General features: G+C 41.8%; 1 protein-coding gene across 2 annotated transcripts in view; it reads right to left on the bottom strand.

Annotated features, from left to right (window-relative positions):
• Positions 1–25,333, bottom strand: part of c3h8orf74 (chromosome 3 C8orf74 homolog) — a 35,640-nt gene extending 10,307 nt beyond the window's left edge. The window contains exons 1-2 of one of the 2 annotated variants that reach the window (XM_043682373.1): positions 25,230–25,333; positions 13,751–13,943 (exon numbers count right to left, since the gene is read on the bottom strand). In XM_043682373.1, the coding sequence (XP_043538308.1) occupies positions 13,751–13,943; positions 25,230–25,277 (241 nt within the window). In that variant the 5' untranslated portion in view covers positions 25,278–25,333. The remainder of the gene's footprint in view (positions 1–13,750; positions 13,944–25,229) is intronic. The other variant, XM_043682366.1, reaches the window with a different exon arrangement.
• Positions 25,334–25,345: the final 12 nt, after the last annotated feature.

Genomic DNA, 25,345 nt, shown 5'->3' with positions numbered 1-25,345 from the left:
ACTGTAAGACACAGAATTTATAGCAAAAGTTTACAGTGTGATGTAACTGAAATTATATATTGAAAAAGACCTGGATTGTTTGTTAAGTCTGTCATCTTTTAGAATTACCATGTTGATTTCAGTTCTTTCATATGTAAATCACAAAACCTTTTTAAGAAGTTACATTCTCAAGTGAACTTTAACAACTGCTGTCATGTCAGCTCAGATAATGTTTTGAAAGTGTGAGTTTCCCTGTGTGAGGCTGCCTGTGCCACAATGGTCAGACTGATTCTTATCTAAAAAACAGATTTACAGAATGGATTCATGCAGTTTTTGAGCAAGGTAAAATGTAATTCTGCAAATACAAATTCACCCCACAAACTTATATGAGTATGTGTGCATATGGGTGTGTGTGTGTGGGTGGGTGGGTTGGGGGGGCAGTTATGAGTGTCTGTGATAGTGTGTGTATATGTGTGAGTGTAAAGGGGTATAAGTCTGTGAGTGGATGTGTGTGGGAGTGTATGTGTGAGCATATGAGAGAGAGTCTGCGTTAGTGTGTGCGTCTGTAGGAGAGTGTGTGTATAGGGATGTGTGTGTGTGTGTGTAGGAGTGAGTGTGTGCGCGTCTGTCTGTGTGTGTGTGTGTCTGTGTCTGTGTGTGTGTATAGTACAATGGGGTCACCTGTAGTGTGACATGAACCCAAGGTCCCAGTTGATGCCAACCTCAGGCGTACCGAACTTGGCTATCAGTCTCTGCTTAATCACTTTTCGTCGTTGCCAAGCAAATGGCTGAGCAGATGTTGATAGCCAAATTCGGTACCCATGAGGATAGCCTTAACCAGGACCTTGGGTTCATGTCACACTACAGGGCACCCCATGGCACTATATACACACACAGACAGACACACACAGATACACACACACACACACTCCTACACATACACTCTCCTACAGACACACATACTCACGCAGACCCTCTCTCATACGCTCACACATACACTCCCACACATACTCTCTCATCATCATATACCTCTTTTCAGTCACATTCACAAACATACACACAATCTCTCACAGTCATAACCTACCCCCTACATGCGCGCGCGCACGCACACTCACATACACACACAACACGCACACATACACAAATAAGTTTGTGGGGTGAATTTGTACTTGCAGAATTACATTTTACCTTGCTCAAAAACTGCATGAATCCATGTAAGATTCTGTAAACCTGTTTTTTAATTTGACCATTGTGGGACAGACAGCCTCACACAGGGAAATTCACACTTTTAATACATTATCTGGGCTGACATGACACCAATCGTTAAAGTTCAGTTGACAATGTAACTTTTTAAAAAAGTTTTGCGATTTACGTATGAAAGAACCGAAACCAACATGGTCATTCTAAAAGATGAGACTTAACAAACAATCCAGGTCTTTTTCAATATATAATTTCAGTTACATCACACTGTAAACTTTTGCTATAAATTCTGTGTCTTAAAATCTTATTCTCCATAACCACCTGATAAAGGAGCAGTGCTCTGAAAGCTAGTGCTTCCAAATAAACCTGTTGGACTATAACCTGGTGTGCGTGATTTTTAACTTTACCGTGCTGTTTCTTCCTCGAGTTCTGCTCTGCTTGTCTGTTCAAGTGTCTACATGTACTGACTGATTGTCTTGAGTATTTGTAAAACAGTTTGTATTTAAAATGGTAAATTCACTAATCTTCTAAAAGTGTTTTCAACCGAGTTGGATGGATTTTTCACTTGTTCCCTTGAGGCACTTAAGTAACAAATTCACTACAATCAACATATATATGCTGTAGAACCAAGTAGTACTAGTTAATGGTTGCTTGCTGCTACTATTTTTCTTTTTTACTTTTCTAAATAAACAAGAAAGATTTAGACAGACCCAGATAGGGTACTGTAGGAAAAAATCAAAAGGTTAACAGAAACTTGAAAATTACCAAATTAATTTATTTTTTAGCATTTAAGAATAGGAAATTCTGTTACAACTGTACAGAGTGTTACTATGGCAGCACTTGGAATACTATGTACAGTTTTCAATCCTGTATTGAAGAAAATGATATATGGCATTGCAAGGATTCAAAAGAGATTCAAGAGACTCATTCCTGGAATTAAGATATTGACAGTATTCCATGTGGAATGACCTGTTGTATGGTGCATTATCAAATGCCTTCTGAAAATCCAAACACTGCAGCTGCCTTTATCAACTCTGCTTGCTATATTTTCAGAGACCTCTGCAAAACATAATTTCACTTTCAAAACACCTGAATAATCCTGTTTGATTGTGGTAAGCTTTTCTAAACGTACTGTTATTTCTTCCTTAGTAATGGACTCTCGCATTTTCCCAACTATAGATGTTAGGCTAGTTGATCTAGGCTCTAGATTCTAGAGTTTCCTACCTTCTGTCTGCCCCCACCCCCTCCTTCTTGAATGGGGCAGTAGGGTGTAGAGGATGAACTATTGGTGAGTGTTAACAAGAGGCACTTATTTTAACAAAACAATGTAAGTTATTGTGTGATAATAATAGGTACAAATCATGATGGATTGTTACACATACTGTATGAAATTCTGATTGCACACTATCAGGAGGACAAAATTGCATGGGAGAAGATAGAGAGGAGATTCACCAGGATGTTACCTGGATGAAAACTTTCAATTATGAGGAGAGACTGGACAGGCTGGGTTAGTTTTCCCTGGAGCACAGGATGCTCAGGAAGGATCCAATTGAGGTTTATAAAATTATGAGAGGCATAGAGTAGATCATGAGAATGTTTTCTCCATGGCAGACATGTCTAAGGCCAGATGAAATAGGTTTAATGTAAGGAACAAGTGGTTTAAAGGAGATCTGAGAAAAATTATTTTTACCTAGAACATGGCAAATATATGAAACGTGCTGTCTGAGAGGGTGGTGGAGGCAAGTACTCATGCAACACTTAAGAAGCATCTGGATGAGTGCTTAAATGCAGGGGCATAGTAGGCCAAGTACAGATAAATGGGATTATAGTAGAGTTTGTTGATCGGTATAGACACAGGCCAAGGGGAGAGGGGACACAAACGGCGTATGATGATGTAACTGCTAAGACTGTCAGGTGCCACAGTGACACATCAGACCTCATTAAAATCTCAAGTTAGACTCTGGATTCCCCATCCAAGACTGGATGGCATCAGACTAGATGGAGTTTAATTTCGTCTACAACATTATCGCTTTCAGAACCTGATATAAGAATACCCTCGAATATTCTCCAGTCTCCACTTTGCTGGTTTCATGGTCTTGGTGAAAGCTAAACTGTTGACCCGTGACTAAGCTTTAGCCACGTTTCGTCACATTTTACCAACATTTCAAAAGTCCATCATCTATTCCATCTTTGAGAGGTGGCACTTCTTGAAGTACATGGATCTCAAGATTTGGAGTTGGTTGACACGAATGCAGCACCTACCTATGACTCAGGTGAGGACTGTTATATGGGGAGTGAAACTAAGAGTAATGCTCTAAGTCCATGCAGAATGATTATAGATGGAGATGGAACCAAGTAAGGTTCAACAGTAAATGTGTGATAAGAAATCATCTGTGATCTGTTGCCTTGCAGGTAATAAAGTAAAAGACCTACAAATGAATGTGTGTGAATACTTTGAAAATGTGAAACTGAATACTCTGAAGTTTTGGTTTATGCTACAACTACTGATATAAAAAGGATGGACGGTTTTGCTGAGGAAGCTTGAGTACTTACACTTTAGGTAAAAATTAGAACTCGCGCTGTACTGTGGGCTAACTGTGAGTGAGTACATTAGACAGATGAATATATAGCTAGTTTCATGGTTTAATGGAGGACTTCAGACTTCTAGGCTATAAGATAAATTATATGACATGGGAAAATGTTTGAACTTTAACACGTTAGATAAAGCAGTGGGGAAGGAATTAAATCAGTAAGGTTAGAAAGCAAGCAAATCTTAAAACACATAGGAAAAAGCTAAGATAGCACAATGACAAAGAAAACAAAACAGTACATGGTCAGGAATGGAAAGGTGGGACAAATGTGAAGAGTTACTGCCGGACTGGAGGGACAGTGAAAGGAAGAGAGAATTAAAAGACAAAGTGTACTAAGGAGCATAAATATTACCCTAATTATGCAGGAATATGCAAACCATTAGAAATTAAGTCAAACAAATAATTAGAATAAAAGTCAGAAAATTGGAATAAGATGGGCAACAGTTGGAGTCTTATATTCCCTCCAGTAAAATATAGTTGGACTAATAATGGGAAAGTAATTGAGTCAATTTAGTGACGATAAAATGATTTAAAGAAACCGAGTTGGATGACACACTTAAAACAGTATTTACTAGTGAAAATGGGAGTCCTGCTCCATAGGCGGGAGAACAGGTGAGAGCAATATGTTGCTTCTTTTCAGCAAAGCCTGTTACATTCGCAGCCAATATGGGATTTTACTGAGCAGAGGTAGGGTTTACCCAGGATCAGAGATCCAATAGGCAGATGTCCTACTCACTGAGAACTGCCAGCCGGTTCAGCAACACTACTGAATGACAGTGGGAGAAGGTGAGGACTGCAGATGCTAGAGATCAAAGTCGAGAGTGAGGTGCTGGAAAATTGATATTTCAGGATAAGCCCTTCTTCAGAATCCTCGGTTGATTCTCTTATTCCTCGGATGCAGCCTGACCTGCTGTGCTTTTCCAGCACCACACTCTCAACTACCGAATGACAGTGCCAATGAGCAGGCTGTGACTGACTGTTACCAGTAGTGTACTCCCCTGGAGACCAGGGTGGAGAATGGACCACGGGAAAAGAGAAGTATTACTGGGGTGTTGGGGGTGGTGGTGGGGGGTGGGGGGTCACAGCCTGGGTCTGCAATAGAGTGGTTGAATGGGGGTTTAGCAGCAAGATCAGGATGGCAAGGGAGCTGATTCTCAGCAGCCCCTCTGTTCCCAATGCTGAGTCCCTTAAACAAGCACTGAGTGCATGAAATTGAGAACCAGCCCATAAGTAGCCCTAACTAGATTTAGTCTTCAGGTTTCCTGGATGACAGGTCCCTTACTTGCCACTGAGTAAATTCTAGCAAAGGTGGAATGAGGTCCTTAAAGTCAGCATTAATTGCCTCAATTGGAGGAGGGATAGAAGAGTGTTCATGGCACTTCCGGCAATGGAGCAGAGGTAGGAAAATAGTAGAGTCCCCATTTGCTACCCTCCCACCCAAATACCTGCTACCCAGTATCAAGTTCTGAACAATAAGAAAAATAGATCACTTTTTTTTCTTTTGAAGTTCTCTGCCAAAGGCAGGTCTGGCCCACAGAGACACCAGAGTAAGGAATGGAGGAAAGTCTCAAATCAACCTCAGTCAGAATAGGGGCTGAACCACATTCTAATGATGTAAATCTGGTCCATTCTGGCCATCCAGCCAAATGTACAGTTGGAGTTGCTGTGGCAAGATACACTTGCATCCATGTTGCTATCTGGAGTTATGGATTGCGAATGAGATAGGTTCCAATTTATTTCCATCACATGATTTACCACGAATGAACCTGGCCAGGTGGTTGAAGTTTCAGTGGGGGATTACTTTGGGAATAGCGATCATAATTCCATAAGTTTTAGAATACTCATGGACAAAGACGAGAGTGGCCCAAAAGGAAGAGTGCTAAAATGGGGGAAGGCCAACTACACCAAAATTTGGCAGGAACTGGGGAATGTAGATTGGGAGCAGCTGCTTGAAGAGAAATCTGCATTCGAAATGTGGGAGACTTTTAAAGAGAGGTTGATTAGAGTTGAAGAGAGATATGTTCCTGTGAATATGAGGGATAGAAATGGCAATATTAGGGAACCATGGATGACAGGTGAAATTGTGAGACTAGCTAAAAGGAAAAATGATGCATACATAAGGTCTAGGCGACTGAAGACAGGCGAAGCTTTGGAAGAATATTGGGAAAGTAGGACCAATCTGAAATGAGGAATTAAGAGGGCTAAAGGGTCATGAGATATCCTTACTGAGCAGGGTTAAGGAAAACCCCAAAGCCTTTTATTCACATATAAGGAGCAAAAGGGTAACTAGGGAAAGGGTTGGTCCAGCGCAGCAGGTCAGGCAGCATCCAAGGAACAGGAGAATCGACATTTCGGGCATAAGCCCTTCTTCAGGAATGAGGAAGCTCCCTCATTCCTCAAGAAGGGCTTATACCTGAAACATCGATTCTCCTGTTCCTTGGATGCTGCCTGACCTGCTGCGCTTTTCCAGCAACACATTTTCAGCTCTGATCTCCAGCATCTGCAGCCCTCACTTTCTCCTCAAAGGGTTGGTCCACTCAAGAACAAAGCAGGAAAGATATGCATGGAGTCAGGGAAAATGGGTGGGATTCTTAATGAGTACTTTGCGTCGGTATTCACAACATATGGCCGATGTTGAGGTTAGGGATAGATGTTTGATTACTCTAGGTCAAGTCGGCATAAGGAAGTAGGAAGTGTTGTGTATTCTAAAAGGCATTTAGGTGGACAAATCCCCAGATCCAGTTGGGATCTATCCCAGATCACTGAGGGAACTGAGGAAATAGCTGGGGCTTTAACAGATACCTTTGCAGCATCCTTGAAAATGTGGAGAATTGCTAATGTTGTCCCCTTGTTTAAGAAGGGTAGCAGGGATAATCCAGGTAATTACAGACCTGTGAGCCTGATGTCAGTGGTAGGGAAGCTACTGGAGAAGATAGGGATAGGATATATACCCATTTGGAAGAAAATGGGCATTGATAGGTACATGGTTTTGTGCATGGTAGCTCATGCCCTACAAACCTAATAGAATTCTTTGAAGAGGTGACAAAGTTGATTGATGAGGGAAGGGATGTAGATGTCCTATACATGGACTTTAATAAGGCATTTGATAAGGTTCCCCATGATAAGCTGATGAAGAAGATGAAGTTGCATGGGGTCCAGGGTGTTCTAGCTAAATGGATAGAGAACTGGTTGGGCAACAGGAGACAGAGAGTAGTAGTGGAAGGGAGCTTCTCAAAATGGAGACCTGTGACCAATGATGTCCCACAAGGATCAGTGCTGGGACCACTGTTGTTTGTGATATACATAAACGATTTGGAGGAGGATGTAGGTTACCTCAATAGCAAGTCTGCAGATGACACTAAGATTGGTGGAGTAGCAGATAGTGAAGGGGACTGTCAGAAAATACAGCAGAATATAGATAGATTGGAGAGTTGGGCAGAGAAATGGCAGACGGAGTTCAATCCAGACAAATGCAAGGTGATGCATTTTGGAAGTTGCAATTCCAGAGCGAACTAAACAGTAAATGGAAAAGTTCTGGGGAAAATTGATGTATAGAGAGATCTGGGTGTTCAAGTTCATTGTTCCCTGAAGGTGGCAATACAGGTTAGTAGAATGATCAAGAAGGCATATGGCATGCTTTCCTTCATCGGACGTGGTATTGAGTACAAGGGTTGGCAGGTCATGTTACAGTTGTCTAAGACTTTGGTTTGGCCACATTTGGAATACTGCATATAGTTCTGATCGCCACATTACCAAAAGGATGAGGATGCTTTGGAGAAGGTGCAGAGGAGGTTGTGGAAGTTGACTGGTGTGGAGGGGGTTAGCTACGAAGACAGGTAGAGTAGATTAGGATTATTTTCATCAGAAAGAAGGCTGTTGAGGGGGGGACCTGATTGAGGCCTACAAAATCATGAGAGGTGTAGACAGGGTGGATAGCAAGAAAATGTTTTCCAGGGTGGAGGACTCAGTTACTAGGGGGTCACAGGTTCAAAGTGAGAGGGGAAGAGTTTAGGGGAGATATACGTGGAGAGTTCTTCACGCAGAGGGTGGTGGGTGTCTGGAATGTGTTGCCAAGAGAGGTGGTAGGTCTGGGAACGATAGCGTCATTTAAAATGTATCTAGACAAATACATGAATGGACAGAGAGCAAAGGGATACAGATCCTTAGAAAATATGCGACAGGTTTAGATAGAGGATCTGGATCAGCGCAGGCTTGAAGGGCCGAAGGGCCTGTTCCTATGCTGTAATGTTCCTTGTTCTTTAATCTCTCCCATTCTTACCACCTGCCACTGGTATAAGCTGAAAGGACTTACAAGTTGACACATTATCAATGTACCTTCCTTGGCCATCAAATTGCAGCGCAACTTGAATCTGAAGCTTCTGTTTCAGATGCTATGCCACAAGACCTTTATCTTACAAAGAATTGAAGGGTTAGATGCTTTTAGGTAGAAAATGTAAGAGATGGAAAAACCCAATATGAGCAATAATGGAAGTATATGTGGAAACAGTCATGAAAAATCAATGACTTCCATCGGTTCCACTAATTGTATCACTTCTAGAATTTCATATTGCAAGCACTGAACACTGAAAATTTGGACAGACGTATTCAAATGAAAATAATATGTATCAAAGTGCATCAGCCTATGTGTTTTCTTCAGCATTAGTAGCTTATCACCTCCCTTTGTACCTTCTGCATGGTCTTGACACTTTCTTAAAGTGGAACATCAAAAACTGGACAAAATTATATTGTGATCCAATTAGAATCCATTAGCATATATGCATGCAAACCAGGAGCAAAAGTAGGTCATTCAGCCCCTCAAACTGGCACTGCTATTCAGTAAGAACATAGTCAGAAGTCACATGACACCCAGTTATATTCCAACAGGTTTATTTAAAATCACAGCCTTTTGGAGCGCAGCCTATTCGTCAGGTGCAGTGAGACAGAAGAGCACAGAGACACATTTTATAGGCAGAGAAATCAAAAGATCATACAACTGAGGTGAGTGGAGTGTCAGATAACAAGTCTCGGTTGAGGCTGTCTTCATGGATACAGAACTTGGCTGTCAGTCTCTGTCAGATGTTGTTGTGTATCTCAAAGTCCATCTTGGAGGATGCTTACCTTCAACGGTGATCTTGGGCTCATGTCGCACTACATGTGACCCCACCACACAGTTGTGTATCTGTAATATCTTCCTTACTGTCCGGTTTTGACACCACCACTTTGAAAAATTGTTATGATCTCTCTACCTTAATTAGTTTGTACAGTGTTGAATTAATAACTATTTTGGTTAGACATTCGACTCTTATACCTACCATGTTATTTCAGTCATTTGGTTTGTATCCTTAATTTTTAATTGTTTGTAATTATCTCTCTGCCTCACTTAATCAGATTAGAGGTCATCCCTTCACTGATTATTCAGCTGTTGACATTTTACTCGCTGACCAACACTCTTGGTCACCTGCAAAGACTCACTATCTGACACTTCACTCATACCAGTTGCATGATCTTATGGTCTCTCTGCCTATAAACTCTGAGTCTGTGTGCTCTTCTCTCTCACTGCACAATGAAAGGGCTGTGCTCTGAAAGCTTGTGATTTCAAAAACACCTGTTGGACTATAAACCTGGTGCCGTGTGACTTCTAACTTTGACCAGTCCAGTCCAACACCAGCACCTCCACATCATCAGTAAGGTTATGACTGATCTGTTTGTGCTTCAAATTCTGCATTTCCATTTACTCCAATAACCCTGACACCCTTGCCTAACAAGAAGCTATCATTCTCTGCTTTAAAATCTATTCAATTATGCCACTTCTAGCACGTTTTCAAGCAGAGTTCCAAAGTTATGCAATCTTTTGAGAAAAATTCTCTGCATCCCTCTCCGAACAGGGCAATTAGATTAGATTACTTACAGTGTGGAAACAGGCCCTTCAGCCCAACAAGTCCACACCGCCCCGCCGAAGCGCAACCCACCCATACCCCTGCATTTATCCCTTACCTAACACTACAGGCAATTTAGCATGGTTAATTTACCTGACCTGCACATCTTTGGACTGTGGGAGGAAACTGGAGCACCCAGAAGAAACCCACACAGACAACGTGCAAACTCCACACAGTCAGTCACCTGAGGCGGGAATTGAACCCAGGTCTCTGGCGCTGTGAGGCAGCAGTGCTAACCACTGTGCCACCGTGCCGCCCGTAGAAATCTAATGTCTGCTTTTAGCCCACCTCTCTTGAACTGGTTTACCATAATTCACTCTTCCAAATGCATTCATAACGTTTGTAAAACAGGGGTCTATCATATCAAAATTAAGATATTTTACAATATATCCAGATGGTCTAGAACTGACCAAACCTATTTGATTCAGATATGTTGACTTTCTTTTTAGAAATGACAGAAACAGCCAAGAACATGTTAGAAATAACTTTTAAGACATTGCATATCCAAGGGCCAAGAGAACGAGTGCAAGAAGTGCAAGTGCACCATGTGGACAATGCTTCCCTCAAAGAATGAAGACTTTGCCAAGGTAATTAATCCAGCTTTTCAATGTGAAAGTTATAACATGAATTATAGGGTGCTTCAGTTAATCTCGCCGTTGATATAAGGATATGTTTTGACAATTAAACCAAAACCAAATATAAAATCAAAAATTAATTTCTGAAATTTTTAATCAGTACAGGCATTTTGTTGCCAGCCTTTCCTTAATTTTAAGAGCAGTATCCGAAAAAAAAATTAAAAGAGTTCTTACCTCCATATTTTGAGTTATAATTAATATAATCTAAACAGTTTATTTTGTAAAATAATGATACATTAGCAAGGTTTTGTAGAAAGGCCATGTTCTTAGATATTATATAAAATATACATACATACACATTTGTGGTAATATTCACGGTATATTAATTTGTTAGAACTTGCCATTTGCTGAAAAGCTGTTTCAAGAAACTTGAACTTATAATTTACACACATGCAGATAATTAAAATCCTTGCATTCATACATTATATAATGACCAGGGCTCAGGCAAGATTCCGAATGTATTACGGTTCCAGATGGGATACCCTACATTATGAAGCTCAAGGATAAGAGGGAGGAACTCAACCACTCACCACCTTCCCCCTACCTCCAGCACCCATTCTTGATTTATCTCTAAGAGTCATAGAGTCATAGCCCTACAGCACAGAGACAAGCCCTTTGGCCCAAACTGGTCCATACTGACCAAAATGTCCATAGACTCTGACTTTATTTCCCTGCACTTGGCCCATATCCTTTTAAACCTTTCTTATCCATGTATTTGTCCAAACATCTTTTAAATGTTGTTAATGTATCCATCTCAACCAGTTCCACTGGCAGCTCATTCCATGTGCGTACCACCCTCTGTGTTAAAAAAAAAGCTGCCCCCCACCCCTCCAGGTTCCTTTTATTCTTTCCCCTCTAACCGTAAACCGATACCCTCTAGTCCTCAATTCCTCAACCCTGGGGAAAAGATTGAGTGCATTCACCCTATCCATGCCTCTCATGATCTTATACACTTCTATAAGATTCCCCTCTCAGTTTCCTATACTCTAAAGAAAAAAGTCCTAGCTTGTCCAACTTCTCCCCACAACTCAAACCATTGAGCAGACTTACTAATCATGCCTTGTATATTCTCATCCAAATCATTAATATAGATAACAAACAGCAATGGGCCCAACACTGACCTCAGACACTCCATTAGCCACAAGCTTCCAGTCTGATAAGCATCCTTTCACTTTTACCCTCTGGTTCCTATCATCAAGCCAATCGTGTATCCAATATGCCAGCTCCCCCTGGATTGCATGCGATCTAACCTCCTAGAGCAGTTTACCATGTGGAACCTTATCAAAGGCCTTACTGAAATCAAACCTTCTACGGTTATTCATAACAAGGTCAATCAAAAAAGATCCCCTCCAACACTTCCTTAAAGCTGCGCAATCCACATACATCAATTGTTCTGATGATATATGGCTTCAGCTCTGGAAGCCAATGTTGCATATGGGCTTCAAAGGCCCATTCAACAGCAAGAAAAGTTACAGAGAAGTTGATCCTTCACTTGATGATACCTTTCTCCCAAACCAAATGAATCTATGTTTTCAAATGAGCTAATTTTACCAGGATTTGTTGAGTTAAAAGACTAAGTTTAGTTGTTACTTAATGCAGGAAGAAATACCAATACAACATATATACATAGATATTAGAAATGAGAAGTGAGTCCAACAAAAAATAAAAATTATAAGATACACAGATCAGTCCCTGTGTCATGTCTGATAAATTGAGCAGTTGGTTTTGGATTCTTTGCTTTGCAGGTTAACTGAAATCCCTTTAATCCTTTAATACTCAGAGCAAGAATTCTATATCGGCAACTCAGGGTGATTACTGGATAGTTCTCCAACTGTGACTTTCACAGAACACTATTGCATAAACCCAGACTAGCACATGTGAGTACCTCAGCAAAGTAGCATTTACAAATCATGCTTGCAACTGTACTTTAATCCCCATCCTTGTGTATTCTTAAATGAGGAAAAATATAAAACATGTCTCACCCTAGACTTTTCTCTTATTATGTTCACAGTGTAAGATGCTCACAGGAGATTATGTTTTAATTTGTCATGTATTTCTAGCTTTGAAGCTTTCGCAGCACCTTCAGGGTGACATCCCTGATCTCCATTCATTAGTGATTAGCTTTAATTTGAGCCAATCAGTTGCAATGCAAATTAAGTTTCTAATTAATTTGGCAGAAAATGCACAAAACAGCAGTACTGCAATAAGATCTTTATGAAAAGCTGTACACCTATCATGGGAGGTAGAGCAAAGAAATGCTATAATGTCAAGGAATGGAAATACAAAACTTAAAGCATTAAGAAACCTGAAACTGGTTGCATCTTTAAACTAATTTTAAAAACTGTTGAGGAACAATATAGAAACATAGAAACTTAGGAGCAGGAGTAGGCCCTTTTCCCTTTGAGCCTACTCTGCCATTCAATATGATCATGGCTGATGCTCTATCTCAATGCCATACTCCTCCTTTCTTTCTTTCTGACACCCATTGATGTCATTAGTAGCTGAAAAAATTATCAATTGCTTTTTTGAATATACTCGTGACTTGTCTTCACAACCTCTGGTTGACCACCTTCTTAGTGAAGAAACGAATTTTCATCTCAGTCTAAATAGCTTACTCTAATTCCTGAGACTGTGACCCCTGATTCCAGATTCCCCAACCTGGGGAAGCATCCCCCAGCATTTAGTCTGTTCAGCCCTTTTAGAATTTCATATATTTCAATCAGTTCTCCTCTCATTCTTCTAAGCTCTAGCGAATACAATCCAACAAATCTCTTCATATGATAGTCTTGCCATTTCCAGTTTCAGCTTAGTAAACCTTTGCTGCACTCCTTCTATGGCAAGTTATCCTTTCTCAGGTAGAGAGACCTAAACTGCACCTAATACCTCAGGTGCAGTGTTACGAAGGCCCCTTATAGTAAGACATCTCTACTTCGGAACTTGAATCCTCTTGCAACGAAGGTCAATACGCTATTTATATTCCAGGTTACCTGCTGTGACTGCCTGTTTACCTTCATTGACTGGTGTACAAGGATGCCAAGATCCCTTTGTACATGCACATTTCCCAACGTATTTAAATATTATTCTGCCTTTTTGTTTTTCACTCCAAACTCTACAACTTCATACGAATTTTAAACATATTTATGAACCGGTGTCTTTTATTATCATTTAGACTCTCATGTTTGCACATTCTTAGCTAGGAATAATGCTTTCATATTTCCAATAGGATGACAGTTAGCATTAATGCCAAGTCCTAGATTACAATACACTGGGTCATGTACTAGAATATTAAAAACCGAAGTAATTGTCCTAGGTCTCTAAATCATTAATCAGGGCAGCCCCTTAAACAGTTGTATCTTGGAGCTAAATGTACAAGAAAAGAAAATGACAATAACATGCTTTTCAGTATTACCTTCTGTTTCGAAAAGTAGTTCCTCTGAAAATTGTGCTGCCAGAGCCACACTGGGCCATGGAAATCCTTTCCCAGCAGCAAATATAATAGCATTGTACAAATAGTCAAGAAGAATACCCGGTTTTAAGTCTTTTTCTTCATCAAAATCTTCCCATTTTAGCAATTTAACTAAATTACAACGGCCAGCTTCTTTCTAAGAGAAAACAAATAAAAATAAAAGTTTACAGAGGAACCTCGATTATCCAAATGACATGGATGGGGAGTATTTTGTTCAGATAATCAAACACCAAATAATACAGTTTAGCCAAGCATCAGGACCTTGCGATGTTGTTCGGATAACCCAAAATTCGGGTAATCGAATGCCGGATAATTGAGGCTCCTCTGTGTTTAGTGATAAAATTTTTCAAACAATGTTTACATTAAATTGAGATTATAGAACAAAATATGAAACATTCTGGTAGGGCAACTTTGTCCAAGATATTGCATAGCGCAGTTCAGTAAAATCAATCCCATGTTATGCAACTACCACAAATTTCAGGGCAACTCCATTCTATCATGCACAATGTGCACTAAACGAATTTAACACATGATCTGTTCATAGTTAATGTACAAATATTAAAATGCATTTTCTTTTCTTCCTGATCTCCAATTCCACAAAATCTCCTCCCCTATAACTTAGGAATTCTGAGGTTGATTACAGCATCTCAACCACAGACTCGTGTCAGAACATAGAATATTCAAGTTCTGTGTAACTCTACTTCAATCATACCACTGAAGCATTGCAGGAATGTAGGTTTTTAAAAGAATAGCTGCTATATATATTGGAAAACTCCAGGTTTTCTTGTTCACAGAATGAGGATGTTGTCCATCCTGAACTGCCATTGAGAAGGTAGTTTTGAGCTGTCTACATATCCACTGGGGATTAGATGCACCCACAGTGTTGTTAGGAAGTCAGTTTCAGAATGTTGACCCAGCAACAGTGAGGGTGATAGTTACAATTCAGGATGTTTGTCACAGGGAACTGGAAGGTGGTGATGACCCCTATGCATATGCAGTCCTTGTATTTCTAGGTGATGGCACATTATTTAAGAAAATGCTGTTGAAGGATCTATGGTGTGTTGTTACAGAGTATTTTGTAAATGGTACACTCCACTACTGTTGGAAGTGGTAGAGGAGTTGCAAGTTTACTGGGCTGCTTTGTCTTGGATGGTGTTGAGTTTAATGAAAGTAGTTGGAGCTGCACTCAGCCAGGCAAATAGGGAGTGTTCCATCACACTCCTGACCTGGGTTCAAAATCACACAATACCAGGTTATAGTCCAACAGGTTTAATTGGAAGCACATTAGCTTGAGGAGCGTCGCTCCTTCATGAGGTGACTATCATCTGATGAAAAAGCGATGCTCCGAAAGCTAGTGTGCTTCCAATTAAACCTGTTGGACTATAACCTGGTGTTGTGTGAGTTTTAACTTTGTACACCCCAGTCCTACACTGGCATCTCCAAATCATGACTCCTGACCTGTGCCTTGTAGATAATGGACAGGCTCTGGGAGTCATATGGTGAGTTACATGATACAGAATTCCTGGGCTGAAGCCTACAATACTCTAGTTAAGTATAATTTTCATCTGAGTATGGTTTCATCTCAGGTTTGTCTTAGTAAGGCTTACCTAGTCAGTTCCCTCAATCTATCATCCCAAACTCAGCTTATTAACAATCCACCATGCCTCTATGACTCTGCTCTTTTCCAATTTTAGTCTGAAGAACTCACCACTGACGGGATATGCCAGAATATACTTTTAACCTTGGCGCTAGCTCCATATTTGAAAGGCCATAATGGAACTGACAAGTGCTCGAAGTTCATGGAATTTGCCACAGGTATGACAGTCAAGGTGAAACTGGCACTCCACTTTGAGAACAGGAACCTGGAGGTCCTGGTGGACAGGGTTGTGCAGACTTCTTCAGGACTGCTAGTGGAGACCACAATACCAAACTGAGCCAGCCTTGTCTGAGGTCATCAACCAGTCTGAGCTGTCCGGAGGAATGTCCAACAGTGTAGGAAGAAGGTCAATGACCGTTCCTGTTTTGCCAAGGTTAAGTGCATGTTTTCTCTCCTACCTCATACTCAGTCTATCACTGCCACTGCACCCACCTCCCGCCAAGGCAACATCTTCACTCACTCACTCTCAAACACCCAGTTCCCCACATATTGCCAACTTACTCTCCGTCTCTGAATCACTCATTTGAGACACCTCCCCACCTTTTCCCCATTGCTGTGCTACCCATTTGCATCTCACTTGATATATTCTTTTCTTTCACCCCAGGAGAAAATGGTCCATAATAGGGCAGAAAGAGCTAAGACAACATTCCCTCTAAGCTCACAAAAGCTGCAGAACAGTTGAAGAGTCATTAGACTTGAAATATTAACTATTCTCTCTCCATACATACTACCAGATGTGCCGAGTTTCTTCAGCAAATTTTGTTTCTGTGTGTTTCAGATCTCTAGCATCCACAGTTCTTTGTTTTATTTCCTCTTAACTGCCTGACTCCACTCATGGTGATCAGCATGCCAATGCATTGTTTCTACTTCCGCACGCTTCTATTTCAGAGGTCCACTCAGCACCAAAAAATGTACAGGGATTATCAGTGATCCACTGCCCAACATTTGCAATACCACTCCCAAGAAAGAGATGGACCTGACTTTTACTGTCCCAAGTACGGTGACTCAGTGGATAGCACTGCTACCTCACAGTACCAGGGTCCCAGGTTCGATTGGGTGACTGTGTGGAGTTTGCACATTCTCCCCGTGTCTGCGTGGGTTTCCTCCGGGTGCTCCGGTTCCCTCCCACAGTGAATTGGCCATGCTAAATTGCCTATAGTGTTAGGTGCATTAGTCAGAGGGAAATGAGTCTGGGTGGGTTACTGTTCAGAGGGTTGGTGTGGACTTGTTAGGCCGAAGGGCCTGTTTCCACACTGTAGTGTATCTAATCTCTGTGGGGCGGCTCAGTGGTTAGCACTGCTGCCTCACAGCACTAGGGACCTGGGTTCAATTCCTGCCTTGGGCAACTGTCTGTGTGAAGTTTGCACATTCTCCCCGTGTCTGTGTGGGTTTCCACCGGATCCTCTGGTTTCCTCCCACAGTCCAAAGATGTGCAGGTCAGGTGAATTGGCCATGCTAAATTGTCCGTAGTACTAGGTGCATTGGTCAGGGGTAAACGTAGGGGAATGGGACTAGGTGGGTTGCTCTTCGGAGGGTCGGTGTGGACATGGTGGGCCGAAGGGCCTGTTTCCACACTGTAGGGAATCTAATCTAATCTAATCTAATCTAAAGTACATCTCCTCAGAAGCTGCCCTTGACATGTCAGTTATTTGTTATGCTCTCTGATCCGGATCTGGTTAAAGATTGGGAATAGGGCTCCTGTGCCAGAGCTTGCCACTCCAACTGCTTTGCTTTTTTTTCTTTTTTATCCACCCTCTCTTTTTTTTTAAACTTACTGATCTTGCTCTGAGCTTGGAAGGCATTGGTGGCAGTGAGAGAAGAGTGGCGGACCTCAACGGACCTGGGGTGGGGCATCAAATGGTCTTGAGCTGAGCCCAAGGTGCAGACCTCAAGTGGACCTACCATGGATCTCAAACAGGCCCTTGAATGGGTCCAGCATGGAACAGAGTGAACCCCTACTTACTTTTCTGGAGCAAGGACAGGACCTGGAATCGGCAGCTGCTACATCGGCAGAGGCAACATGGCACCTGAGGATCAGCGACTTCATTGTTGGTTGGGTCTGATGCTGGCAGCAGTGAGGCTGTGACACAAGGGCATTATGGCAACGTTGATGAACAGGGTGGGCCTAGCGATGAGAAACACATCTCTGATGTTGGTTGGTCTGGCACAGGCAGCTGTGATGCAGTAGTAAAGGGGTATCCGTCCGCGAAGATGGTGCTTGAGGATCAGCAACTTCAGTATCAGTTGAATCCAGTGTAGATGGCAGTGAAGCAGTGGTAGAGGCATGGTAGCACAGGTATCATTGACTGTGATGAGCTGGCTTAGGACTGATGGGCTCTTCTCAAGCTATATCTATTTTCTTCCTTATTTTTAAATTATTCAAAATGGTGCTGTTGCATGGCGACAAATGAAAGCTTTTCACTGTATTTTACTGTATTCCTACTGTAAATTACACATGACAATAAAATCAAAATCATGTTCTGCACTCAACAAAGGTCTTATTTTATCCCTCTGCATCCTACCTCAATTAATTTTGGGCATGATATGACGTTGAAATCTTCTTCCATCGCCTTTGCTTCCATGTCCATTTCTTTGGAGAGGAATCCTTTCACGGACCGACAGAACCCTTCACCTGCCACCAACGGTTCCCCTCCACCTGGACATCACCCTCACCCCTCGGTCTTTTACTTGCATTCGAACTGTTAATTGAGAACTGTTAATGTGACATTGGTCGCCTTAATTGCTCTGCTTCCCTCTCTCATTCCAAACTAACTCCCTCTGAACTGGGTGGACAGTGCTCTCAGACCTAACCCTGACTTTGTAATCAACCCTGCAGGCAAGGGTTGTGCTGTTGTTGCCTGGCATACTGACCTCTACATTGTGGATGCTGTGCTTCAGCTCTCAGATGATTCATTCTGTCTCCCTCGGACCATGAGACCACCACTGAACATCAGGCTACTGTGTCCACAATGGTCACTAATCTCATTTTATTGGTAGAATCTTTTCCCCTACTGCCTCTAAGCTCATAGTCCTCAACCCCGCACAGCCTGCTTCTACCTCCTTCCCAAAATCCACAAGCAGGTTTGCCTGTGAACCTCTATCGCTTCTGCTTGCTCCTGCCCTACAGAATTCATCTCTTCAACAACAAAACAGAAATTGCTGGAAAAGCTCAGCAGATCTGGCAGCATCTGTGAAGAGAAATCAGAGTTAACATTTCAAGTCCAGTGATCCTTCCTTGGAACTGATGGTGGCTAGGAAAATGGTGGTTTATGTGCAGAAGATAGGTTGCGAGAAAGGGGTAAGGAGCAAATGATAGGGGGGATAGAGCCCAAAGAGAGAAAATAATGGTTGGACAAACAATGGAATAGATAATGATCTGGCTGGGAGATTAAATAGCTGTTAATGGAGTCTGTTAGTAGCTAACAATGGATTGTGTGATGGCAGACAATGTGCTAACAAGGCTGGCGTGTGGAGTTGGTGGATAGGACTTGGGAGAGTTCAGGCCCTAAAATTATTGAACTTGATATTGAGTCTGGAGGGCTACAGGGCACAAAAGTGGAAAATGAGGTGTTGTTCTTCCAGCTTGCACTGTGCTTCACAATTCATTTCTTCCCACTTTTATCCTTGCTTCTTCTGAATTGAATTGAATTGAATTGGATTTATTGTCATGTGTACCGAGGCACAGTGAAAAGCTTTGTTTTGCGTGCAATACAGGCAAATCACAAAGTTAAATAGCATAGATTAGTAAATATTGGTAAACAGCGGCAAAACAAAACACAGGTACAGGCAATTGCTAAGAGATTGTGAGTCCATTCAGTATTCTAAAACAGTAGAGTAGAAATTGTTTCGAAACCGGCTGGTGCATGGAACTTCTCCCATGTGGTACAGGCTGTAAAAAAGCATTGCCAGGATGGGATGGATCATTGAGAATGCTGGCGGCCTTTCCTTGACAGCGGGCCTGGAAGATGGATTCTATAGATGGGAGGTTGGCCTTTGTGATTGTCTGGGCCAAGTTCACCACTCTCTGTAACCATCTCCGATCTTGAATGATACAGTTGCCATACCAGGTAGTGATACATTCAGACAGAATGCTCTCAATGGCGAACCTACAAAAGTTGGCACGGGCATTCGTCGTCAGCTGCCTGAGAAAGAAGAGACGTTGTTGGGCCTTTGTAACCAGTGTGTCCACGTGAAGAGTTCAAGAAAGTTTGTTGGTAATGACCACTTCCAGGAGCTTGACGCTCTCCCCTCATTCCATCACTGTGCTGTTAATGTGTAGGGGGGCATGAGTAATATCCCGCCGAAAGTCAATAATGAGTTCTGATACTTTACATTGCTTTCAGAATTTTCAGTTCACAAGCACCAGCAACCTCTTTATCATGGATGTGCAATTCCCATCAGAGTGGTCTCAAGGCTTTCCACTTTTCCTCAAAAAAAAAAATCTGAACTGTCCCCGTACACCTCCTCCATTGGGCCAAGCTCGTCCTCACATTAAACAACTTCATCTTTAACTCCTCTGACTTTCTTCAGATCAAATGTATGGCCACGGTTCCCACATAGCCTCTGTTATATGTCTTTGTGGGGCACATGGAACATTCTACCTGGTCCCTCCTCACAACTCTTTCTCCAGTATATCAATGATGGGTGCTGCTTCCATCTCTCATCTGGAATCTAGTTTATCTCACTCCTCCCTTCCATTCCTCAACATTTGTTTCCATTTCTGGGTACAGGTTAACCACTACTATTCATGTCAAACCTTCCAACTCCCACAATTACCTGGACTGTACATCCTCATACTTTCTGTAAAGACCCATTCCATACGCTCAGTTTCATGTCTCTGTCACTTCTATTCTGATGATGCCACCTTTCACAGGGAGTCCTCAGAAATGTCCACTTTTTTCTTCAACCGAGGATTCCCAACCACCATGGTTGACAGGGCCCTCAGACATGTCCACCCATTTCCCACATTTGTGCCTTCACACTTTCTCTTAGGACATGGGAGGGTCTGGTGTATATGGATTTCAGTAAGGTGTTTGATAAGCTTCCCCACGGTAGGTTATTGGAGAAAATACGGAGGCATGGGATTAAGCTGAAAGAAGACAGAGGGTGGTGGTTGATGGGAAATGGTTATCCTAGAGTTCAATTATTAGTGGTGTACTACAAGAATCTGTTTTGGGGCCACTGCTGTTTGTCATTTTTATAAATTACCTAGATAAGGGCATAGAAGGATGGAATAGTAAATTTGCAGATAACACTAAGGTCGGTGAAGTTGTGGACAGTGCTGAAGGATGTTGCAGGTACCAAAGGAACATAGGTAAGCTGCACAGCTGGGCTAAGAGGTGGCAAATGGAGTTTCATGTGGAAAAGTGTGAGGTGATTCACTTTGGAAGGAGCAACAGGAATAATTAGCCCATTACTGGAAGTTGCCACTCAGGTTAATAGGATTGTTAAGAAGGCATTTGGTGTGTTGGCTTTTATTGGTAGGAGAATTGAGTTTCGGAGTCACGAGATCATGCTGCAAGAGTACAAAACTCTGGTGCGGCTGCATTGAAGTATTGTGTACAGTTCTGGTCGCCGCATTATAGGAAGGATGTGGAAGCATTGGAAAGTGCGCAAAAGTGGTTTATCAGGATGTTGCCTGGTATGGAGAGAAGGTCTTATGAGAAAAGGCTGAGGGACTTGAGGCTGTTTTCATGAGAGAGAAGGAGGTTGAGAGGTGATTTAATTGAGATCTATAAGATAATCAGAGGAATAGATAGGGTGGACATTGAGAGCCTTTTTCCTCGGATGGTGATGGCAAGCATGAGGGGATGTACCTTTAAATTGAGGGGTGATTGATATAGGACAGATGTCAGAGATAGTATCTTTACTCAGAGACTAGTGGGGCACGGAACACACTGCCTGCGTAATACACTCACCAACTTTAAGGGCATTTAAATGGTCATTGGATAAACATATGGATGAAAATAGAATAGTGTAGGATAGATGGGCTTCAGATTGGTTTCCACAAGTCGGTGCAACACCAAGGGCCGAAGGGCCTGTACTATGCTGTAATGTTCTATGTTCTTCCCTCCCACAACATCAATCGGATCCTCCTTGTCCTCACTTGCCACCATCCAGTGGCAACATTTGCCAACATTCAAAGGATTATAAGCTGCCATTCTCACTTCCTCTAGTGGAATACCACCACCGGACACACATTCCCATACCCTCTCTTGTCAGAATTCCGTAGAGGCCATTCCTTCTGAGACATCCTAGCTCACTTCTACTCCACTCCCAACATCTTTCCACATCCCCATGGCACCTTCCCCTACAATTGCAGAAGATGCAACATGAACCTATTTACTTCCTCCTTCCTCACTATCAAAGGCTCGGACACACCTATCATGTGAAGCAGTAATTTACCTGCACTTTAATCAATCCTGGTCTGCCTTATTCATGCTCACAGTGTGATCTCCACTACACAGGGGGGACAAAATGCAGACTAGGTAACAGCTTTGCAGAACACCTATGTTCTGTCCACAAAAATGACCCTGAGCTTCCTGTTGCCTGCCACTCAACATATCAACAGTCCTGGACAACATTTCTGTCTCATGCTCTATACAGTGCTCCAGCACAAACTAAAATAAAATGCATCTTGAGGACTACCGAGTCTCCAAATTTCAATATCAAGCTCAATTATTTATCGGTCTGAACACCTTCATCCATGTCCTTTACCCCGCCATTCCCCTATCCATGTCATGATATGGACTGCTTTCATCACAGTCAGCCCATTTTCACTGACTAATGTACCTTATTATCAACTTATCTTTCTCCCCAGCTCACCACTGTCCATTCCATCCACTGTGTGCCCTGTTGCTGTTTCTCTCTCTAGGCTCTATTTTCACCAATCATTTACTTCTTATACACCCCCTCCCCCCGCCAACTCCTGTGTCTCCATCATTCCCTGGATACAATCAGTTCTAAATAAGATTCATTGGACCCAAAACATTGGCTCTACTTTTTTCTCTTAGATGCTGCCAGACCTGCTGAGTTTCTTCAGCAATTTCTGTATCTCTTGTCTTTAACTTACTGTGCCAGGAGCCCCTAACTGAAAATGATGTAAATGAATATTACTCCACTCTGACTGCAAGACATGCCTAACTGACTGAAGCATGTGTAGACTTTTTGCTGTGTCAGTTGCTAGCACACAGTGCAGGTGTAAAACTGATGAAGCATAATGATGCGCAGCAACATGTTCAGTCCAATGATGCAAAGATGAATATATTACTCTGGTTTTCAGAGAACAAATCTCTGGGTCAGAATGTATTCATTGCTGGCAAGTGTAAATGAGCCACATTATCATGTATGTTTTGTTAATGTAGCTGTTAGCAAAACTGGAATCAATGGATATTGGAGGTAAATTCTCTGCTGACTGGAGTCATACCTGGCACATAGGAACATGGTTGTGGTTGTCGGAGGTCAGTCTTATCAGTTCCTGGTCATCTCTGCAGGAGCTGCTCAGGAAGTGTCCGAGGCCCAATCTTCTTCAACTGCTTCATCAATAATGTTTCCTTCCCTCCATCATAAGGTCAGAATTTGGGATTTTCGCTGATGATTGCATAATTTTCAGCACCATTCTTAATTTCTCAGATATTGATGCAGTCCATGTTCACATGCGATAAGATCTAGGCTATATCCAAACTTAGGCTGACAAGTGACATTCACTCCACACAAATGCCAGGCTATGACTGTCAACAATCAGAGACAATCTATCCACCACCCCTTGACATTCAATGGTCATTTACCAACAGTAAATGCCCCACTATCAACATCCTGTGGGTTACCATTGACCAGAAACTCATCTGGACTCACTATATAAATATAGTGGCCAAAAGAGCAAGTCAGATGGTAGGAATCTTGCAATGAGTACTCATCTGACTCCCTAAGCCTGTCCCCCATCTACAAAGCATAAATGTGATGGAATACTCTCCACGTGCCTGGATGGGTGCAGCTCCAGTAGCACTCAAGATGCTCGACACCATCCAGTATAAAGCAATCCGCTCAATTGGCACCACATTCACAAACATTCACTCCCTTCACTACCAATGTTCAGCACAACAGTGTACATTATCTCCAAGATGTAATTAAGAAATTCAGCAAAGATCCTTATAGAGCATCTTCCCAACCAACAACCACTTTCATATGGAAGTACAAAGGTAGCAGATACGTGGGAACACCAACATGTGCACGTTCCCCTCCAAGCCCTTTGCCATCCTGACTTGAAACTATATGACTGGGTCAAAATCCTGGAATTCTCTCTCTAAGGGCATTGCAAGTCAACTTACAGCACTGCTGCAGATCAAGATCACAGCTCACCACCACCTTCGTATGGGCAACTAGGGACAGGCAATAAATGCTGGCCAGCTAGCAACATCTACATCCCAAGACTGAATAAAAGAAACTCCAGATTGTCCAGCAAGTTTTTCCCAATTATAGAATTACAGTTAACAGTATACATTAATATTAATATTAGGTTTCACAAGTGCAGCCTGGTTGAGTATATTCTGTTCTCTGCCTATTACAAACTATCAACGGAATCTGCCTTTTGATTCAATCAACCAATCATTGATACATATGGCCTATGTACCTGCATTGCACTGTCTGTGCTGAAATTCATGTATAATATTGGACAATTCTGTGGTAGACTAACAGCAGTCCTACATTTAAATTACCATTGCATCATAACAGTGTGAAATGACTTGCTTAACCTATTACTCAAATTTTTGACAGATTTTGCCCTTCCAGTGTAATTCAAGTCTGAAAGTTGTGGCCTTTTGCCCATTTGCAAGTTTGTGCAATACACAGTGAATAATGGTCTGATCAGAATAGCCATTGTCCCATAAGGTAGCTTTGATGCCACCTTTTTCTGCATCATGCTTGCAAGGTGAGCAAATAGCTAAGGCCTATTCACATACTTGCTAAAACCAATCTTAAAATGATTGGAAGTTTACGAATCCAAATATTTATGGTGACTGGTGAAGGTAGGCTAAGTGGAGAAACTATGAGCAGATTTCTTAACTAATAACACATCAAGGAAAGGGAGCATGTTTGATTTCTCTATCTCAAAAGTCAATGAGTGTGAGATGGATTGTGTTAAGGTATGTAAGAAAATCCTTATGAGTCTATATCAGACATATGCAGTGGGGCAGAAGATTCAGACTCATTCATTAAAAATACATTTCATCTGGTACCAAATATCGGCCAATTAGAATAATTTTCTCATAGAGTTATCGTTGAAATTTGAGATACTTCTGATGAGTGTAAGAGGAAAAAAAATCAGTAGTTTTCCTTTCAGCAAAATTAAAAACTAGAGTTAATTAAAGATTGCTCATCTACAATATAAATAATTAATTAAATATTTGTTGCGAGTCTTCTCTCTAACTTTGAATCATGATGAAATTACCTACCACAACACTATTAATTCGGTATTACGATTTTAAGCTTCTCAAACTTAAATTTGAAAGTAAGATGAACATTGATTTAAAGTGCAAGTTGTAGTACTTAAATTGGAAGTTTGTGAAAATAGGCACGTGTATTTCCGCCTGAGATTTCCAACAATAACAACGTGAAAAGGGGTCGGCAATTTATTTTCTGTGGTTCATCTCAGGTGGAGTTGTGAGGTCGCAGTCGAGTTGAGTTTGGGGACATGAGGGCCTGTGGTGAAGAAGTCACCCTCCAGCAAGACCAATCCGTTTTCCAGCCACCTAAACTAACGGCTCTTACCTGTAGCCGCGCCACCTGCTTCACATCGCTGACTTTCAGCGAGCTCATCGTTACTAAGAGACGGTTTTGCTAACACTACATTCGCACTCTCGCGAGAGCTCTTATAGGGACAGATT

The sequence above is a fragment of the Chiloscyllium plagiosum genome, chromosome 3, assembly GCF_004010195.1.
Source record: "Chiloscyllium plagiosum isolate BGI_BamShark_2017 chromosome 3, ASM401019v2, whole genome shotgun sequence".
NCBI lineage: Eukaryota > Metazoa > Chordata > Chondrichthyes > Orectolobiformes > Hemiscylliidae > Chiloscyllium > Chiloscyllium plagiosum.
The sequence above is the reverse complement of the archived record's forward strand: the minus strand, read 5'-3'. Positions and strand labels throughout refer to the sequence as shown.